Source organism: Fringilla coelebs (assembly GCF_963513975.1).
Source record: "Fringilla coelebs genome assembly, chromosome: 1".
Lineage (NCBI taxonomy): Eukaryota > Metazoa > Chordata > Aves > Passeriformes > Fringillidae > Fringilla > Fringilla coelebs.
In genome coordinates, this window is record NC_140028.1 from 106,095,898 (window position 1) to 106,116,937 (window position 21,040).

The 21,040-nt window shown below is 43.8% G+C and overlaps 1 protein-coding gene across 1 annotated transcript in view; it reads left to right on the forward strand.

Moving 5' to 3' along the window:
* Positions 1-17,638, forward strand: part of AOAH (acyloxyacyl hydrolase) — a gene marked incomplete at its 5' end in the record, with an annotated part of 76,960 nt that extends 59,322 nt beyond the window's left edge. The window contains 6 exons of the mRNA XM_084207737.1: positions 2,921-3,093; positions 5,471-5,529; positions 5,610-5,669; positions 7,213-7,309; positions 11,089-11,165; positions 17,390-17,638. Coding sequence (XP_084063863.1) covers positions 2,921-3,093; positions 5,471-5,529; positions 5,610-5,669; positions 7,213-7,309; positions 11,089-11,165; positions 17,390-17,518 — 595 coding nt within the window. The 3' untranslated portion in view covers positions 17,519-17,638. The remainder of the gene's footprint in view (positions 1-2,920; positions 3,094-5,470; positions 5,530-5,609; positions 5,670-7,212; positions 7,310-11,088; positions 11,166-17,389) is intronic.
* Positions 17,639-21,040: the final 3,402 nt, after the last annotated feature.

The window sequence follows — 21,040 nt, forward strand, 5'->3', positions numbered from 1 at the left end:
AAAGCAGGGTGAGCAGCAACCCTCCATGAAAGGAGCTTGTACAAAGTGACACCAGTGCCAGGAAGAGCATAGTGCCCCTTTGTGGTACAGCTATCAGCACCAAGGGGCTGCTGCACCCCTCCTGCCCTAAAAGCAGTGTGTGAGCAGGCAGCCCCTCTAGCCCTCGTGCCCTGGGCACACCAGCCCTGTGCAGCAAGCCCAGGGGAATGCGGGGAGGGTACCACAACAGACCCTGGTTCTCACCCAGGCACCTTGGAGTCCTTATGGCAGAGACAAAATTGGACACGCCTCCAAGGTGGCTTTCTACTCATTCAGATTTCATAGCCTGGCACAGAAAAGAAATGTGAAGACATATCTGCATGACTTCAACACTGTATGACAAGAGAAAGTGGAATTACGAATGTCATATTAATTTTGGCTTGTGCTGACAAGTTTGCTTGTGGTTGAGGCCTTACATCAGACCAGTATTTTGAAATCAAGTGCTGCAACACCTGTAGGCGAAATGAAGTAATTTCAGAGCAAATCCACAGTCTTATCTCAAAAGTAGCTTGATTTGGCAGCTGTCACAAGGATAAACCTGAATCCTAATGCTGTTTTTCAGTTCTCCCTGCTAGAAAGTCTCAAACACTTCAGCAACACATACTGCATTAAGATAAATTTCTGGGGCCAGGAAGCTCACCCAGTTATTATTCTGTGTGCAAAAAGCAGCTCACTGAAGAATCCCAAATCCCTCTAAGGGAACATGGCTCTCCCACACAGGATTCAGCATCCACTTCCCCCCTCTGAATCTAAAAATTTTGAATGCCTCAAGAACAAGAGTGCTTTGGAAAGCTCCTGCTTCTATGGTGTTCACTGACAAGGAATCTGACCCGATGCATCTTGCTCAGAGCTGCAAGCATCAAGTTTGCCCTTCTCTCACCCCTGGGAAACCAAGAAAGAGATGAAAAGACTATCCTAAGGAAAGGACCTGGATGGAGCTGTCTGGCTGCTAAGGTGATTGCTTTTCTACAAGCAAAGAGCACAAGTAAGAGGACAAAATGTGGGGAGCACTAAAACAATGAAGGTGGTCTTTAGTGCAACCTTCTTGTTTGGAAGGACATCCCCTGTCTTTCTTTTTGACCTTTCTTTCTGAACACCTTGTTCAGCTGGGCCACACCACCAAGACGGCATGAAAACTGTCACAAGACCCTGCTTGCCAAGGTGGAAGGATCCTTCTGGGGTTTTGTGTTGCTGAAATGGCTCCTGAGGTATTAAAGAGTCTTTTTTCCCAGCCCCGTGACCAAAGAAGAAGTCGAGATTCCTCAGCTCTGGTTTTCAAGGTTGTTTATTTTCTCTTATCTAATAAATTCTTTTTCTGACCTCCTGAGATCTGTCTGGCAGGTCGAGTCGTGGCACACTGCCCACCCTTGGGTGGTGTTAGTTTTTTGTACTAGAAGCTACGTGTACTTTATTTACAATAATTTTCCAATACCTATCACCTATGTTAGACAGTCTGTCTCTAGCCTAAACCAATCCAGAAGTGTAACCACCACAGCAGAAGATGGAGGACAAGAAGAAGAAGAGGAAAGACAGGACATGCCCAGATTCCTCCATCTTACCTCTTGAACCCCCAAAATTCTACTTTTTCACCCTGTGATAAATTCACTACCATTCTACTCAAACCCTTGTAGTTTGTAAATCCTCACACAAAGTTGGTACATGTTTCCATGGGTTCAAATCGAAGGCACAGGTGTTTTTGACTCCGTGCCAAGGTCTCTGGGCCCCCTGCCAGGGTCTCGAGTCCTCCAGGGCAGCCAGAGGGATGTCCTGGGTTCCGACAGATCCTCTCTTGATGGGATGGGACAACCTTCCCAGGGCTGTGTGCTCCCTTGCTGTCAGCCCCTGCTATGGACACGTGCACCCCGAGAGCGCAGCAAAGTTCTCGGCTGGGAGAGTGCCTGGCTGCTTTTTCTGTAATAAAGTGGTTGCCATAATAACATCACTAGAGCAGTGTTCTCCAGGCAGCCTGGGGTGGTTCTGCTTGTTTGTTTTTCTTACATAAATTGAAATGTATTTCAACTTTAGGATTTAATTTCCCCTCACACTCCTGCAGCATTCACAGCTAAATACAAGAGGGAAAGGATAAGCCTGGGCTGGGGAATCTGGATTGAAGAGGTTCATGCCTGACAATGAGTCACAAAATTCAGTCCATGTGGAACACTGACACAGCTCCTGTACCCCAATGGACTATTTTAATCTTAGGCATCACCTCTCTCCAGGCTCAGACATTTGTCCAGACCCCTCTCCTGCCCTCCTGGAGAGCTGTAGTAAGAGGTGTATGACATGTGAGAGACAAAGCCACCTTAAACATTCCTACCTTGCATAATCAAAGAGCATGTTAAAGGTAAAGTATGTACAGGAACCCATGGGGAAAGAAGTCTTACTTTCACCCAGCTGTGATGAGGGATTGGTTTTACATTACTTCTTTGCTTGCTTTCTCTCTTCTTCTACTTCCTCCTCACTTACTGAACAATAACTGCTTTGGTTTGGTTTTTTACCTTGACCCTCAACTTTTCTTGCTTTTACTCTCTCTTTTTCCCCTGTCTCACTGCGGAGGAAGTGGAGGAAGGAAAGCAGGTGAGCAGCTGTGTGATGCTTAGCTGCCCACTGAGGTTAACCCACAACTGGAGTCCACTCTATAAAAAAGGGATTAATTTGTCTGTTTTTAGCAGAAAGACGGGGTATGCTGAGGGAGGGAGGTTTTTATATCACATCTGATTTTGGCAATGACAAGTGAGAGACATCACAGCATTTTTCTAATGTTTTATTCAGCTGACTTAATGTGGAAGAGCAGCAGACAGAGAAAATGACACTGTTTCAGGTGCCCTTTTGGGAACACCGCATTCCTGACACAATGTCCTCCTGGCATTCTCTCCTTTAGGGAACGTGACACCCTGGCCCACATGACCACACCCAAAGAAATGCTCTCCAATGTGGTGCAAGCCCTGCGATACCTGGACACCCATCTTCCAAATGGCAGCCACGTGATTCTAACAGGCTTGGTGGATGGTCGCTTCCTCTGGGATAACCTGCATGACAGATACCATCCTCTAGGTAAATTTGAGGTCTTGTGGGGCTCCTCCTGGTCATCTGCCCATTCATGTTGGCTTCTCTCCCTAAAACATCTATGAATCCATTGATGACTTCAAGCAAACCTGACAGCGTGGAGGAGATCTGAGAAATATGAGGCAGATATTGGCTGTGCTGCAGAAGTAGGAATGACAGCTCTTACCTTTCCCAGTGCAGGACAGGATAGACCCCTATTCTGAGTGGTTAAGCCATACCCACCCAGCTCCAAACCAGGCTCAACACGTGTTGTGCTGGTGTAAACAAGCTGTTCTACAGCAGTCTTGGCCCAGAATTGTGGCCAGCCTGCCTGCATTTCATCCTGATTGCTGTTACAGGTGGAGATGGGCATTTGGTTTACACTCACTGACTGGTGGATTCTGTGGTAAAACTGGATGTGGACCAAGGCAAAAGATTAAGTCAGAGGGTTCCAAAAGACTTTTTTTATATTAGAGAAATAAATTTTCTGCCAGCACTGGGTGCCGGGCACCTCCTACACTAGCTACATGTGATGATTGAAACCTCATACTGTGTGCAGCCATGTTTTGGAACATTCCCTCAGAGTGTAAAGTGCTTCGGGGCATTTTTTTTCCAGAGATTTGGAGGCTGCCTTTGGGATCCTGTCATATCAGAGTGTGAATGGCACAGTACCTCTGACCATTAACAGACCACTCACTCCTTGGCTTTCTAGACCAAAAGCATGTACTTACTTGTATTGGAGTAAAAGAATCTTTTCTGAATCTGACAGGCAGGAAGTTGTTGTCATAATAGTTCTCACCAGCAAAGAGAGAGAGAAGCTAAATCACATCATTAAAATGGGAGATTACAACTTCAGATGATTTTGGCAACCACTGGCTAACACAGTTTGCAGCTGTGTTGTGGTTTCCCCAAGGTTCCCAAGTAATTACCAATGGGCCCACATCTTTCCCATTTCCATTCCTATATTTTTCTTTCATAACCACTATACTAGTACCAATTTTAAAAAAGTTAAGGGAAAAAAAAGAGAAAAATCTTACCCTTTTCAAGGCAGGGGAAACCTGTCATAATTAATTTTTAGTCACACAAAACCATTTCTTCCCTTGAGTGCATGTTGATCACAGCGACAGTTCCTCTGACTAGGTATCTAATTATCACAGACAACACGTAGCCAAATCAGGAGTGATTAACTATAGGATCAGCTGGAAAATTTTCAGAGGGGCTGATTTGCCTTGGAGGGACCCAATTAATCCTAAGCAACACGTTTTGCAGCAAGGGATCCCTTCTGGCACATCCTCCAACAGGCTGTGAGCCATTTTCCCCATTTGGCTGCCAGTCAGCCATGACCAGACATCAGTCTGTCTTTCTGCCAAATCCCCGGTCCCCACAACAGCCCCTCCCAGGGCCTGATGCTTCAAGCTAAAGGAATCTGGTACATCCAAATAGCCAGAAGCGTTCCTAGATCTTTGAACTGCCTACCTTTTGCTTTCTGGGCAGTTGGAACTGCTGCTGGGTGATGGGCAGCTGTGTGAAAGGCAGAAAACACATCTGTATCAGGGAGCCACTGCAAAGCAACCTGAGCAGCCCATTTCACAGGGGAGAGATTACACTTTGCAGTTCCTAAAACCAACAATAGGAAATTCCTATTTCAGTACTGCAAAAGTATCAAAGCCTGATGGGATGATCAGTGTACTACAAACAATATTACAACTAATACAAAAAATGTGGCCATTTAATTCTCACCTTAGTTGTAGCTACCAAAGAAGCAAAAAGATTGAGAAAATGGATCATTTTCCCAGCAAGCCAGGCTATTGCATAGCACAGTGAATTTTATGGAATGTTAGCTGGGTGCTTGACTTGGTGCTCGAATTTCCTCACCCACACGAGCATATCCACTTCCCTCCATGACAGCAAAATTGTTCTCCCTTTGAAGGCTAACATCTGCGAAGTAAATGCAGAACTCAGAGTGTATACAGGCACCCTTCAGCTTTGCAAACCCTGCATTTCTTTGGTGGGTGAGAGACAGGTTAATGGGAAAATATCAGCCATGCACTTTGGAGGCTGGCATAGGCTGTGATGACTAACCCCACATGTGAGACAAATCCCCTAGGAAAGGCTGCAGAGGGATGCAGGAAAAGCAGGGGTGCGGCTCTGCCCACTGCGGGGACACGGGCACCTCAGCAGGAAGGATGCCTTGATGCTGCCACCTCTGTTGCACTCCAGCTCTGGTGCTGAGAGGGTACCCTGGGCGTTGGGGGCGTGGTGAGCCTCTGGGGGTGCCTTTTCCCACCCAGGGGTGTAATTCCTGTGCACAGGAATGCACAGACGTGCAGAATGAAGTCGCATTGGGCCATCGGGCACACAATGTTTGGCTCTCTGTGCTTTGCAGGACAACTGAACAAGGATGTCACGTACCGTCAACTCTACTCTTTCCTCGACTGCCTCCAGGTAAGGTCTGCAGCTGTGGCTTAGGAGCCCCCCTTTCATCTTGGTCTGCTGCTAAAGCCCCTCTCCTCATGCCTGCCCAGGTGAGCCCCTGCAGCGGCTGGCTGACCCCCAATGAGACCCTCAGGAATCTGACCTCCGAGGTAAGTCTCCATGGGGCTGCAATGGGATCACCCCAGTGCTCAGACACTCTGCCCTGTGCCTGAGGAGAGAAGCCCAATTGCCTCAAAGGCAAGATGTCAGCACGGGTTTTTTTCTTCCAAAGGTGAGGAGAAGTTGTGGAAACATCCACGCTTATTCTTTCAAATGCCTCTCAGGCTCTGGGAGGCAGCGTGATCAAGTTAAGGGATTTGTAAAGGTATTGCTGTTACAACCTCTCAGCAACCCAAATTTATGCTCAAGGGATGTGATCTCCCTGAGACAGAACTGTTCAGGTTCATGTTCTTTAAGAAGAAAATGTGCCTGATAAGAAAGGAAAGGCTTTTGAATCAAGTGAGCTGTGGGTATGACAAGCCAGCTGCATAGATTTTTCTGGCTGTAGGATCAGGTCCTGAGAGCAAGAGCCTTACCCTGTTTTCATTTGGGATTTGTGCTAATCTTCCTCAGACACATTTCTGTGGACTTAACACCAGATGGTGTGACCAGGGAGCATCCAGGCTCAGTGCAGGAATGGGAACGGACAGAACAGAGATGTCTTAAAACTCACCCTAAAAATCTGCCTGCAGAAGTGAATGATACATAAAAACAGCCATCTTATGATACAAGCTGATTTTTAATCCCAGCAATCCCCTGCAGCCATGTAAAAGGAGCCAGTAACCAAATATTATCAAAGGTGTCATCTTTGTGTATGGTTGTATTAATGTTTGCATTCACTAAACAACAAAATATGACCTTAATTTCACCAAAGCTTACATATGTATTTCATTTTACGCCCTGTCCCCCTTGACTTCGGAGGAGGCCATTAAGCACATTCCTAAACCTTTGCAGGATTGCAGTTTATATATTCATACCAACAATACAGAACATAGAGTACATGTAACTTCTGTCCATGAACAATGCATATGTCTGCAGGGTATGAATTAATCATTCTGAGCCCCTGTCTGAAACTAATTGTCTATGTTATTATCCAAACTGCACAATTTAAATATTTAGGAGATCCTGATCTCTGTTATGGCTGCAGAAATTACACTGGATGTATCAGGCAGACGCTCAGTGGTGGTAATTTACTCTTCTGAAAGTAAGGGCGGAATTTGGTCTGCATAGATAAGCATTATCCTCCCCAACTTAGTACTGGCAAGGATAATAGGAAAAGAGGGCATTTCTCTTGTAGAAAAGTTTTGCATTTTTTTAAGAAAGAGCTCCAAAAGCAAAAAACTTATAATATTTATATAAGTGTAGGGGCACTACTAAAGGAGGTCTCCAGTGAAATAAGCATGTGCTGTAACAAACTTACGAAATCAGCTGAGACCTCAGTGCAGTCTGTGAGGATGAACTGGGTATTGCAAAGGCTGGTGGTGCTCATGCAAGTCCATGTTCTGATGAAGAGCCTCAATTCACCTCCGATCCTCCAGAAGAAAGAGCAACATTAGCTTTCAAATTCCTGCCTGCACATCAGTGACAGAAGCTGAATTCATGCAAAGCAACATGAATAGCAATGAACAGTCATTAAATCGTTTGATTTTGCAGAGAGCGTTACAACTTTCCAATGTCCTGAAAGAAATAGCAAGATCTGAGAAATTTGCCAACTTTGATATTTTCTACATGGATTTCCCACTGAGACAAAGTAAGTTGTTTTTTACCCTGTCTTTCTCACAAAGCATTTACTCAAGTTCTGGCCCGCTGATATGCTCCTCATATTTTGGCTCTATACAAGTAGAAGGGCAGTACAGTCAGTCAGCCTGGGTGACCCTGCTGTCAGGGCTGTGGCCAAGGAGGTATCCTTAATGCCAGCTTCTCCTGGCTTCCATGGTTGGGGTGACCAGGCACCTTTCCTGAGACAAGATCCCACCACTACCTTGGGAACCACAGCTGCTGGCACCCACCACCCCAGTGATACACAGCACACTGGCCACTTCCTCTTGGATAGCAAAGTGACAAGGACAAGAGATGTGCCTCTGCTAAGAAGTCCTCCTGCTTGTCCACTGCAGCTTCTCAGGCTGATGAAGGAAAAAAGAAATCTCAAACCATATTGGTCTGTAAGGTTTGGTTTTATTTCTGAACATTGCTTTTATAGCAGCTTATCTAGGCTGCAGATGTATACCTGCAGTGGTCAGAGTGGTCTTCATGAGATGTAGCTTACTTCATCACTGACTGGGCTTCATGCTGCCTCCTCTGGGCCGAGCAGTGCCTTGGGAAGGAGATCTTTCCTCAGCCATTTCCCTGCCTCAATAACACAGCCACCCTCTCACTGTTCCCAAAAGTAGAAGCACCTCTCCCAGGAATAACTGGCATCCTTCCTATGTTTCTTTAAACACCTACATACTACTGTAACTTTTTACTTGAAGAGCTTACAAAACTTGTCCTTCTGTGATCTTTAGTGACATTAGATAAATGCGTTACCTAAATCCCTTTCTTCTGAAACTGATACTTAAAATAAATTAAAACACCCAGGAAACTTGTGTCATTACGCATGGGCATGAGCAGGCAGTGTCCCTGTGGGGGTGGGGACCCACACCTGTCCCTGAATCCCTGAATCAGCTCTGCTTGCCTTGCAAGATGCACAGGGTCCAGCTTGAGGCAACACCCAGCATCAGCTGAGATTCATCACAAGAAGAAACACACTCCTTCTTTTTAAAAATGAGGATCAGCATGAGATGAGGAATTGAGTTAGGCAACATATTACAAGTAATTAGACAGTGAAGGGAAAGTAGGAAAACAGCTTTTTATTTCTATATCCAGCCTGGATCTCCCATGTTACAACTTGTCTCCCCCTCTCAGCGTGCACTGCTGTGAAGAGACTGGCACCGTGCACATTGTCTTCCCACAGGCTCTTCCCTGGAATGGACCATCCCTGTTCCTCAGCCTCCGTTCATGGGGCAGGAACTCCAGCCCTCACCACCTTGGGGCCTCTCCCAGATAGCCTGAATGTTTACATTCAAAAAAGAGTATATAATAATTAGGAAAAAAACTTCATCTGCATTTCCTTGTTTTTATGTTCACATAGAGAGGTAGTTCCATGTAGTCCTTATTGAAAAATTTTGTCTGGGGACTGTATTTTAAATCCCAGCATGCAGACATCTAAATCCAAAGCCACAAAGGGACAGAAGCACCCTGACAATGCTTTAAAGTGTACTTCTCTAATGCTTCTTCCCATTAGTGCTTAGCTGTCCTTGAAAGCACGAAGCTGCCACAGCACCTAAGATTATTAAAAAAAAATCTCCTTTTGCAGCCAAATCCCATCAAAATTCACAAACTTATTTTATCCTACATGACCCAATTCAGGAAGCTGGTTCTGGGGCTCATGAAGACCATATGGAGGAGGAGGAGGTAAAGAAGTGAGGATGGGAGAGGCAGACTTTCTGTCCAAAATTTTCTGTCAGAGAGGTGGGCTCCGCTGTCAAGTTCATTCTCATAGCACAGAGTTTCAAGGGTGGCCAAGTCTCCTGGTGGCTTTTGCCTCAGCTACTTAATATTTAACAAGTCATTAGGATTTGGAAAGAACTACCTGCTGGGTAGGCAAATTACTTTAATAAGTTAAATTACTAACTTTAGTTAATTTATTTGCTTTCACAAAAGGAAACATCTTAATATAATTTGCTGTTCTTGATTACATTGCGTTAAATAAATGATGTAAACAAAATCACACATGCATATACAAACATCAGCTTTGAAAGACACTTTGCAAAATTTCCTGCAGCCCTGGAGCCAAGGATTTGAGCTTGCCATCATGAAAGCTGTCAGATCGCGAGTGTGCTCAAAAGCCAGCTAAGGCTGCTGACCTACTTTTCTGGTCTCTTTCTGAAGGAAGCAGCAAATCCTCCCCTAAACTCTCCAGACATCAAATATTTAGCAGTGGTTACACACTGAGTACATAGATTTCAGGCTGGCTTGGGCATATATATGTACATAACAGCTCCCAGTTTTCTCCCAGTAAAATTTGAGTACATTAGCATTTATTCTAGATTTAGGTGGACACTCAAGCTCACATGTTGACCTTGACTAAAGAAATTAGTGGTTCTTTTATGAAGCAGTGCAATAAAGAGGGGGAGAGAGGTTGCTTGTTATGCCTTTTCCTTGATGTGGATGGGAGCAAGCTCTAATCTAGTCCAGCCAAGGCAGCAGGCATCTCTAAGACAAGCTCTGGATATACTCAGCTGGTGGGTATTTGCTTGGCTGCTCTAGGATTTTTGGAATTCAAGTATAATAGTATAAATTGACCTATCTTGATACAAATCTTACTTCCTCCTCTGCTGTTTCTGGCTCTGGAACTGTAGTCTCTCTACAGATGAACTACAAATGTACTAAAACACAGGACACAGCCTTATGCTCCATGTACAATATCACATATAAGGGGTTGGGTAAGTTCACTGTGCATCTGTATGTGCCCTGCATGGTGGAATCTAAGGTGAATATGTGTTATGCCCAGCATACTGCAAATTCAAAACAAACCTACAAGCCCCATGTCTTGAAACAGTTTACTTTGGGCACTGCCTGAAGCATCACAAGTGGGTTTCTACAGTCAAAGCAGGAATATCACCTTTCTGTGAATTAGAGTTAGCATGGGAGCCCAGACATCACTTTTTGACACTATAGCCAGGGTCCAAAAACCAGTGGTGAGCCCAGATCAAACTGTGGCACTTGAATGGAGAACATTTTCCTCCTGACAGGATGCTTGCATAACGCTATTAAGAATTCTTAATCTGTCATTATGAAAGGAATTATTGAATTTACAGTCTGTTAATGCCATATCCACTAGTCCCATGTTTGATCACTCTGCAGCCCTTTTGAAGAGAGAAAGCTTTTTACTTCTCTAATGGCTCCAGGGCTTACAGCACAGCGTCATTTGCATTGAATGTCACGCTTATGTAATTCAAAAGGTTATTTTGTTGGAGTTGAAAAAGACCACTTGGAAGATAAGTAACCAAAAATGACAGTCTGTTCATGCAGATTTCAGCCCATGTGAATATTCTGTTACCATTTCTTTCTCTAAAAAGTGCTGTTTTCTTTATCTCTACTTTTTCTTTTGCACTGCTGAAGATGCAACTAACATGGGAAATGCAAGTGTTACATCAGTATTAAATAATTTACAGCTTTACTTGCTACAGCATCCATCTTAGTTGGGAGGGAAAGTGAATTGTTTTACGATCATTTATGTTCAAAGCGCTTCCTTGCATAAATATCGCAGAGGAAAAAAAATAACAATAAAGGCTTAAATACTGCCCCAAGGAGAGGGGATTGTACACACTATAGGCTCTGACAACTCTCTGTGAATTATCATAATCTTCACATAGAGCTGTCATGTGCCTAAAAATACCAGCGATGCTTTGAGGAGGAGGGGGTAGGTCTCTGGGCGGTGTCTCCGTGCTCACGGGTGATGAACCCCGCTGTTTGTGCTCTTTGCAGCGGCCCAGGAGTGGCGCAAGATGGGAGGCGAGCCCTGGCAGCTGATCGAGCCCGTCGACGGCTTCCACCCCAGCCAGGTAAAAACCCGGCCCCAGGAGAGGGGTGGGAGCAGGTGGGATGTGGGAGCATGTGGGGTTCTGATGCCTATGGCTGCCCCGGGCATCCAGTCGGCATGCCACAGGGATGCAGATTTAGGGAATCTGTGTGTTTTAAAGGAGAGAAAGTCATAGAATCATTTAGGTTGGAAAGACCTCTAAGATCATGGAGGCCAACCATTAACCTAACACAGTAAACCCTGTCCCAAAGCAGCACATGTTAAATACCTCCAGGGATAGTAGTGCACCCACTTCCCTTGGGAGCCTGTTCCAATGCTTGGCAACCCTCTCCCTGAAATCATTTTTCCTACTATCCAATCTAACACCCCTCTCCAATGCAGTTTGAGGCCATTTGCTTATATCCTATTAATTGTTTCATGGGAGAAGAAACCACCCCCCTCTCATCACAACATCTTTTTAGGTTGTAGAGACCCCCAAGATCTCCCCTCAGCCTCCTTTTCTCCAGGATAAAATAACTTCTGTTCCCTCAGCTGCTCCTCAATAAGTGTTGTTCTCCAAACCCTTCCCCAGCTCTGTTGCTCTTCTCTGGACAAATTCCAGCACCTCAATGCATTTCTTGTTGAGAGGGGCCCAAAACTGACCACTGGATTTGAGGTACAGCCTCACAAAGTGCTGAGTACAGGAGGACAATCACTGCCCTGGTCCTGCTGGCCACACTATTGCTGTCACAAGCCAGGGTGCCTTCTTTGGCCAATCTAAATGACAGCTGTAGACCCAGAGCTGATATCTCCAATATTTCTGATGGCTGCACTCTGCTCTGACTCCTGCAAGGTCTCCTTCCACTTTCCCTCACTAACCAGTATCATGGCCAAACAGGTCTTAATGCACAAAAACTGATCCTTGCTGCTTAGGCTGGCCAGCTGCCTGCCCAAAGACCCATGGGAGTTTTGCAGGATCAGGACAGTAAGGCAGCACTGCAGAAACCAGAAAGACCCCCCTCCAGCCCTGCTGCTGCCCTGCAGCCTCTGAGACTGAAGGTTTGCCTGTCATAGTCTGGAACAAAGATTCTTTTTGAAGTTATACATTTAAATTGCTTCTGCTCAGCATCTACATCTTATTACTTTTTCACTTGCTTGCTTGGCCTCCGAGGACAGGTTGAAGGAGAAGGTTTACAGTCTGTTTATTACAGAAATAAACAAAAGGGAAGGAGAAGCAGCTGCTCCATTGTAAGTCCTTGCTTGGGTTTGATAATCTAGCGTGAGGCTGCCTGGTTCTCACCATGCTTACTTCAAATTAGTTTTTTTCCTACAAAAAACACATGGAGAGACCATGTTCTGCAGTCAGCTGCAAACAAGGCAGTTGGTTTTCTATACACTACCTGAAGGTGTCACACACCTGTGCAGAGCAAAGCAGCAGTCAGTCTCCTTTGCAAGCAAACCCCACCACACTGCCCAGCCCCTTGGTAGCTCCCCCTGCTCAGAATCATGGGAGGATTTTATGGGACAGTTTTTTGTTGTGGAATAATGCCCTGCATGCATTGACTCCAACAACCCCATCTCCATATGACCCAATGTGATGCTGCTTTCCAAACTGGGAAAGAGCAGTCAGTGGAGAAGGACGTCCATGGGAGTAAGTTGCAAGCACTGATGGATTCCAAGATTTCAGCAGCTTCTTCATTGACTGTTCTGTCAATTAAGCTAGGGGAGACCTGCAGGGGGAAGTCCAAAGGGAAAATAGATGCTTTAGGTGCTATCTTTTACACTCATGTTAGTCACTCAGGTGCCTTGCTTAGCCTTGCCAAATTACAAGATCCTCCTGTTCAAAGAGGGACTCCTACACAGCAGAAATTCCTGCCTACTTTACAAGTATCAGGAGACAACTGCATGAAAGTAGGAACTCACAGCCTGGGGATGTGGAGAAAGTGTGCCTTGATTTTTTTGCTGCAGGCCTTTTGCAAGGAAGCAATTAGAGAAAACCTGGCAAAAGAAATGAGAATAAAAACAGTGATGAAACAAACCCCATTCCCAACCCTGCCATCTGGGGAAACTGCAGTACGAAATGGAAACTTTTGCATTATTTTCTTTGCATTATTTTCCTCTCTTTCCCTGGCCTAAGGCTGGCCTGAGGTTTCTTATAACCCCCAGCACCAGGCCACACTGGGAGCCGGGCTTTTCATATCAAAGCTTTTCATCCAGCCTCTGGCCCACATCCTGTAACCCACCAGCAGCTGCAAGGTAGCACAGAGTTGAAGGCAGCAACTATTTACAGGATCCTTCCTAAGCCACAAGAAAATTACAAAAGGACATTGAAGGGCAGCTGCAAACCTGCTTGCAGCCCCCAGAGTGCTGAGCTACAGGATGCAGTCAAGCACTGCCATATTTCACTCCCTCTGGACCTGGCATCCTACAGTGGTTATGATCTCCCTCCTGCTGCTAGCATGATGTTAATGCTTTTATAGGTACATTATCCCTTACAGTCAAGGTGCCAGCTGTAGATATGCCTCGCTTCAAGTGAGTTATTGTCCTCCTAGGTTTTATTAATTAGCCTTATCCAAACATCCACCATTGTAAATCCATTTTTCTTTTCCTGTTAGAGAAGTCTGTTATCAACATACCACTGTTTGGACTGAGACGTAGCACTCTGCCCCAAAAGAGTAACTCTCTTAATAAATAGAAGGGGAAGTGTGAGGAGAGACTGCTATTTTAGAGTATTCTTAAGGAAGATGATAAACAATTCACTCGCTCCTCATACAAGTTTTATTTAAAGTTTTACTTACTCCTGACACAAATGCCTCTGGCCAGGTATGGTTTTTGTAGAACACAGAGCTGCCTAGTGGGAGAGGATTGATTCCACGCAGCTTGTCAAGCGAACAGAGGCTCTTGCTTCCATCCCGGCAGCTATTCCCCACACCTCACAGGCAGCTTGATAAATACAACAGATAAGATACCTAGCCAGCACATTTCTGCAGAATTTTCCCTCTGTAGATATCGAAGCGCCTGACAAATATTTTCCAATTTTTAGATTGAGAAGCGCTCCAAGGAAAGCATAAACATCTTAGCTCTTGCCTTCAATGCAAAGAAATTTTGAAGTTTGGGATGAAGGAACCACTCTCTGTGCCCCTTTCAACCCAAGGCTGAGCTGGAAAGTTGTGATCACTAGGTGATCCCTAATCACTGTGGTACAGCAATGGGCAGGATAAAGTGGTGCCTGTTGTCAGCCTCTGAATCTCACCTGCTGTTTATCCACTGTGTCTTTAATAAAAAAAAAAAAAAAAAAAAAAAAAAGCTGTCTGCTGGTATAAACATGGCAGAAGCAGATGTATATCCAGGAGTCCAGAGGTCCAAACATTCTGGAGTGATGTGGGAGGGAATTGAACCATTGTAACTAAAGCTTGCATACCTTGCAAGAAGGAACAGAAAATAAGAAAGAAGGCCACACTTGCCCTGTCCCATAAGAGCTATTGCAGTTTTTCATGCATTGGAGAAAGGCTAGGTTAGGCACTCAAGCAGGAAAAACGAGCCCCCATGGTCCCCACTCCAGGCAATATTTCATATTAAAAATCATGACAGATGGGATAAACATGAAGTACTGATTTGTTGAGCTGGGCCTAGAACCACATTCTCTTCCTGTAAATTTCTTGTGCGAAAAGGGTTTTCCTGCATGTTTTTTTTTTAAGTTGCAAAACAGAAGGGAGCAAACAAAACACTCATAATCGCGTTCCAATAATGTTTCAAAGCTAAAATCTGCCTCCATAAAGTTTTTTCCAAAACACCCAGCTCAGGATAGAGGTGGAGGAAATTCACTCTATTTACTTTTAGCACCTAAAAGCAAAGTGATTCACTCAGTCCTCGCAAGTTCCCTCTAGAGTATTTTTGAGACACCATTCCCCAAAGTCCGGCTTGGCTGTCCTTGGAAAAAATCTTTCTGTTCCTAGTGACTGTAGAGGGAGCCCAGGGATTTTCTTCAGCATCTCCTCCTTACTACAAAATTTCATTGCAAATCCTTGTGAATGCCAGATGGCTTCAAGGACACCACTTCCCTCTAGAACAGTCGATTGCTTTGTTTGGATGACAGGGCTATGCATTTCAACAGGATCCTGCATAAACAGCTTCATTTCTTGTTTTTATGATGTTTCCAGGGAAAATGCAAAAGCCCTGAGCATCACAAACGGGAACCAGAGATGCTTGGAAGATTCTTAATGTTTATATACAGGCAGGAATGCACAGCTTGAGTGTGATTAGCTTCTCCCTTTTTCTTCCCTAAGTCATAGCAAAGCACGTTCTAGCCAGAAAGAAAGTGGAAAAGCTGAAGTGATGCATATCAGATGAGTTGGGTATTTACACTTGGCTGAGAATCATGCCTGTCACCTGTCTGGTGCAGAAGGGGAAAGGAGATAGCCAGAAGCTGCTGAAAAACCACAGCTGCCTCCCAGTTGCAGTCACCCAGAGCTCTGTGAGTAATGGGTAATACTTCCTTTTAAAAACTTGCTTAGGGGTTGTCATCTTCACAACAACAACAACAACAACAACAACAACAACAAAAAGAAATTGCAAAGCTTATAAAAATTATACCACGTCTCAAAGTACAAGAACTCTGGAATTTAAAAAAGACCTGCAGGAAAGCAATTTCCAGAGTCACAAACCCTTCTCTGTGCTAAACTACTCATCCAGAATTAATTATTGAAATCATTGGGACGTCAAGAAATTATGTGCGCACAGAGCCTAATTCAATTTAGGGCAGTCTAAGCATATATACCTTAAATTAGAGTCAGCATTAGTCTGAACACTGTAGAGTATACCTCCAGTGATACCTTTGCAAAGGATGTACCATGCAAAGACAGTAAGGTTTTTTAAACCACTCACCCAACCAATTAACCAACCCCACCTTTCCTGCTAAAAACACACATGGAAGGCTTAGGGAGGTTTGTGAAGGAGGTTTGGAGACCATCATGCCAGAATGGATCACTCTGACAGGGACAGGTCTCAGTCCCCTGGCTGCCATAGGGTGCCCCAGATTAACATTTGGTCAGAATAGAAACTGCAACCAGGAGAAAACCCTCTAATGAACAAACCTCCACTATCCCTCTTCCCTGCCCCAATTCCTACATTAGCTTAACAGACTTTGAGAGACCAGAGTCTAAGAGCCTCCACCCCACAAATGTTACTCTTTGTACATGAGCCCTTAAATAAAAGGAAGATATTTGTCTTCCAGCCCACCATTAGAGCTTCTTTTAAAGCACAGGATTAAAAAAGTAGCACATAAAAATCTGCCACAGGCTCCAGTCCAAAACAACAGTACTCAAATAGTTTGATTTCATAAAACCACCTTGGCCCTTAAAAGGCTTTGTTAGCCTTATTTAAACCTCATAATTGCAATCAATATCAGTGTGTTGAAGTTTGGGTTGCAAATAAAGTTCCCATATAGGCCAAATATTACTGCAGGTCAGGAGTATAATAAAAACGCCTCAGAAGGGTGTAAAAACTTGGACAAGGGAGGCAGGTTTTTCTTTCTGTCCCTTTTTGCTACCACTGATGTTTTTTGCCCTGGCAATACAGCAGATAACATTTCTCTTTGGTACATAACTTCTAGGGCAAAAACCTCTGTGAAAGCTGGAGGGAGACTGATATTGAGGAGAAAAGCTATTCTATCATTTCTGCAGGTCTCATGGGAAAAAAAACTCTGAAGACAACCCAGTAGCAGGTGCAAACTTAGAGCATCAGACACAGTTAGTTATGAAACTGGATATAATTGGGCCTCTTTTTCCTCAACACCTGTGGTTTCCTCCCAGGAGAGCACAGAGAACATTTATTAGAAGTACCAAAGGCATTTGGGAGCATGAATTCCTTTGGACTTGCAAGAGTTTTATGCATTATACCCAGGCAGTGCTTTTGACATACTTTCAAAATGTTTTACTGGAAAAAAAAAAATCAGACTTCAGGGCTTTTAAATAGCAGTTTATGGACTAGACACCATAGGCATCTGGAAATGGTTGGAGACAGACTATCATTATTAGACAAACGACAGGTCAGTGAGTTGCAGATATATGGCCCTCACCCTATTTTTACTGTTCAGAAGGATTTAGCCCTGCTCAAGCATTTGGAATGGGATATTTCCTTTGGTTAGAGGTTACAGTGCATCACATGATCATGCTGGGCAGTCTGCCTTTCAGTGGGGTCTTCTAAACTCTGGCATGAAATGACTGCATTACAGAGGCCCAAGAAATTGATAGCATTTTTGGTTTGCAGATTGCTGCAGCCCTTGGAACAGGCATTACCTGGCAGAAGGCACTACACGAGTGGCCTCAAGTGCTTGGCAAGGAGAATCCATTCAATGATCAGATTGAAGCCATATTCAAAGATCAAGGTGGACACTGACTTCCCGACTGCTGGAACCCTCACGCGATTGATAACGGCGCTTCCACGAGTCAAGATGATTAAAGACACACAAAAAAGGGGGGAGAGGAAGTTATCGAGCCAGTAGCAGTGGACATAACACAAGAGCATTCTTTTCAGTTTGTATCTCACCTGCACAAGTGGACAATGCTTTTTCTGTGGCGCTACAAAAATAAAAATCAAAGTATAGCTGCCAGCTAGACCATTTATTGTACCAATTTGAAAATCCGTTCTTCTTTTTTCCATATACAGCAAACTCCTACCCCTACCTAATCTTTTTTCCTTCTGCAGAACACTTCCAGGTTTTCTATGTGTAGTGTTTCAACAGTTAATCTGGTCCCAAAAGGAGAGGGGGGACCCCAAACTCATTATGTTGCTATAAATTGTGTGTATGTAATTGCCTTGACTGTCAATACATTATTTAGCTGCTATTTCCTTATTAAAGTGTGCCAAGAATCACAAGGCACTACAATTTTGATGTGCCTGGCAGCATCAGCACCGGCTGACTGAGCACGGGTTCTCTTCCCCCATTAATAAGATACTAGGTTGACAACACTTCATGTATTTAAAAAGCGGATTGCTTTTTCAACCTGTAATGTATATCTGCTTTTTTTGCTTCCTAAGAAAAATAATATGCCCAGTCCTATGTCTTCTACAGGCATGGCCAAGGGAATCACTGAAAATACTGGGCAGCCCTTCACAGGCAGACTGGAAGATGGAGAATTACTGTATTTTTTCACCAGTTTATCCAATGCTCTTAGCAAAATTTAAAAAATATTTAAAATTCAGAGACAGCTCTACCCTACTTCCAACCTTAGTGATGATGGAGGATCAGAGAGCATTAAGTGGCATTAATCATGGGTGGAAAAGATCCAGTAAATAGCAAACATTAACATGACATGACTAAAACACACCCCAACAGCTCAAAGCTCAGGTAGGCAGAGTTGCTCTGCTCCTTCTGAGCACAGCCCTGCACAAGGCTGTCACACATGAGGCAGCTCTTGGGCTGTGGTCCAAACCCAAGGATAGGGCCTGGCTGTAGGATGGGCACCTGCTCAGCATTTTGAACAGGCAGGGGATGACCTGGCTAATACTATTTTGATTGCGGCATGTATTACTACTTCCCTAGATCCTGATCCTTTTTACAGGGTACAGTCAATGCTGGGCTTTTATGAAGATATTAAGATAGATATTAAGATAGAAATTCCTTTGGGATAACTGCTAATACTTAAGTAAATATTCATGTCACCTACTTCAGGAAACCAGAAGGGAATACATTCCTTAATTGAATGAGACTTGTTAATAAGGCCCCAATTCATTAAAGGCATTTAGATGTTACCAAAATATCCAGTCTCCCAAGGAATAGTTTCAACTCCAGAGAGGCACACCTGGGGAAGACTATTTAGCATTAGAAGGAAATCCCCTTGCTTCCTGTAGAAATTCTCTTCAAACAACATAACACTTTGTGTTCCCTGGCCAGGTAAAGCACCTCCTGTTTTTGTATTACTTATTCAGGACTCTTATCTTTCATTAAATACAACGCAAGGACAGAAACAAGCACATTCACACGTTTTTACTACAGCCCAAGTACAGCACAGGCAATAATTACAGAATATCTGATTATTTTCTCTACATCAACACACAGAAGTGTAGCGATTAAAAGGGGGAAGGGAGTCATGCTTGGAAGCCTAATTTTCAAGGCAATTTCTTTGCAAATTATTGTATTTCATTTGAGGCTGGGATTTAATAACACCAATTAGGAGTTTTACTAAGTAGTAAAACTGAAATTTCCTCAACTAAAATAAGCTACATTGCCCAGAGGAAAGCATTTTTCTCTTACAGACTTTCTTAATTGTGAACTTACTGAATTTCTGAACAATGGGAAAAAAGGTTTCTTATAAAATTAGAACATCTTTTCAAAGAAAAACAACCTGAAACCTCCACGGCCAAATCCGAAAGCAAAGACTTCTAAAAGGTTTGCCCAGTACAACTGCTCCATGCTGGATACAGGGTCTCTGAGGGACACCAAGGAATGGGCACACCACCCAAAGCACATGCCCTTGTGCCTCAGGGTGGGCTCTGCACCTCCAAACCCAGCTGCATACAGAAACATGTCTTTATCAAAGAAAGATGAATTTTGGGACTATTAAGCCATCAGCTTTTACAACCACTATGTCTCAACTATTTCAAATGCAAAAAACAGCTATAGATCTGCACCCCCTAACATCAATCAACCCATACCACTCTAAAAATGCACGTCCTATATTTAAAAACCAGTGCTGAAAAAGCTTACTTATGCTAAAACAGTGACAAACTATGAATTCTAGTCTATTCCATTAGGTTAACTGTCTCCTGGTGCTTAGATTGGTTGAAGGTGAAAAATGCACAGGGAAAAGAGAAATGGGAAAATAAAATTTCTCTTGGAAAGCTTATTATAATTCCATGCAACTCAAAGTTTAGTAGCAGTATGAAGCTCTAGAAGAAATGGTCTGTCAAGATCTTTTTTTGGGGAGTCAGTGCATGTGAATGAATACAGAAGGGATTACGTCACCGGCTGGGTCCAGCACACTGCACACGGGAAGGTTCTCTTGATGTTACTCTGCAAATGGTTTTTACAAAACTTTGCTTCAAATCAGACAGTAGGAACTCACTTTGAGGTACAGAACATCTAAACCTATCTGAAGCTATTTGAATTCACAGTCTGACCTCTTGACAAAGAATCTGCTCCAAACATGGAAAAACTACGTAACCATTGTTGCAAACTTTCACCACAAAGCCTTAAAAGAGCACAGGAACATGGGAGGGGAGGAGGCAGCACCCAGCAGTGCCAGCCAGGAAAGCCATAAGCACAGGCTTCCTGCTAAGCTTGCATCCCATGTTTCTGCTGGCTGCAGGAGCCCATGTGCCCACCACTCATGTGCCCAGAAGTCACCACACAGGTCAGCTTTTCTAACTTAACAGCACCTGTTGCACTTAATATCTTTTCCTTTATGAGGAGAACTTCTTCTTGGGCAATGAGCAAACACAGATTGGCTTCTACAAGGGATAATACTCCAATTAGCCTAAGTAAAAATGTTCCCTTGAATGTCATCCAGTTCTGTTCTTAACACCTTTCTGTGGACTTATTTCATAATTCAAAAATTAATGGTTTTTAACACTCACTTGGGAGTTTAAGACAGCCTACCACACATCCACTGCTGAAATTTGCTCTTGCACTGTCCATGTTGTGTTATTCTGCTGACATATCTCTGTCACAAAAAAGAAAGTCTCTCCTCTTCATATTTGATGAGCTGCTGCACATGGGCAATCTGGCCTCCCACTACAAAATTCAGCTAGCTATGTCCAAAGCTTCACATTATCAAGTGGAATTCTGGGATACATGTACAGAATAGAATCCTTCCTTAAACACTCAGTGGAGTCCATCTTTTCTTCAGCCTACAAATTAGTATCTCAATTTGCATAGATGACACTATGAAAAAAGCAGGAAGTGTTTTATTTTTTATT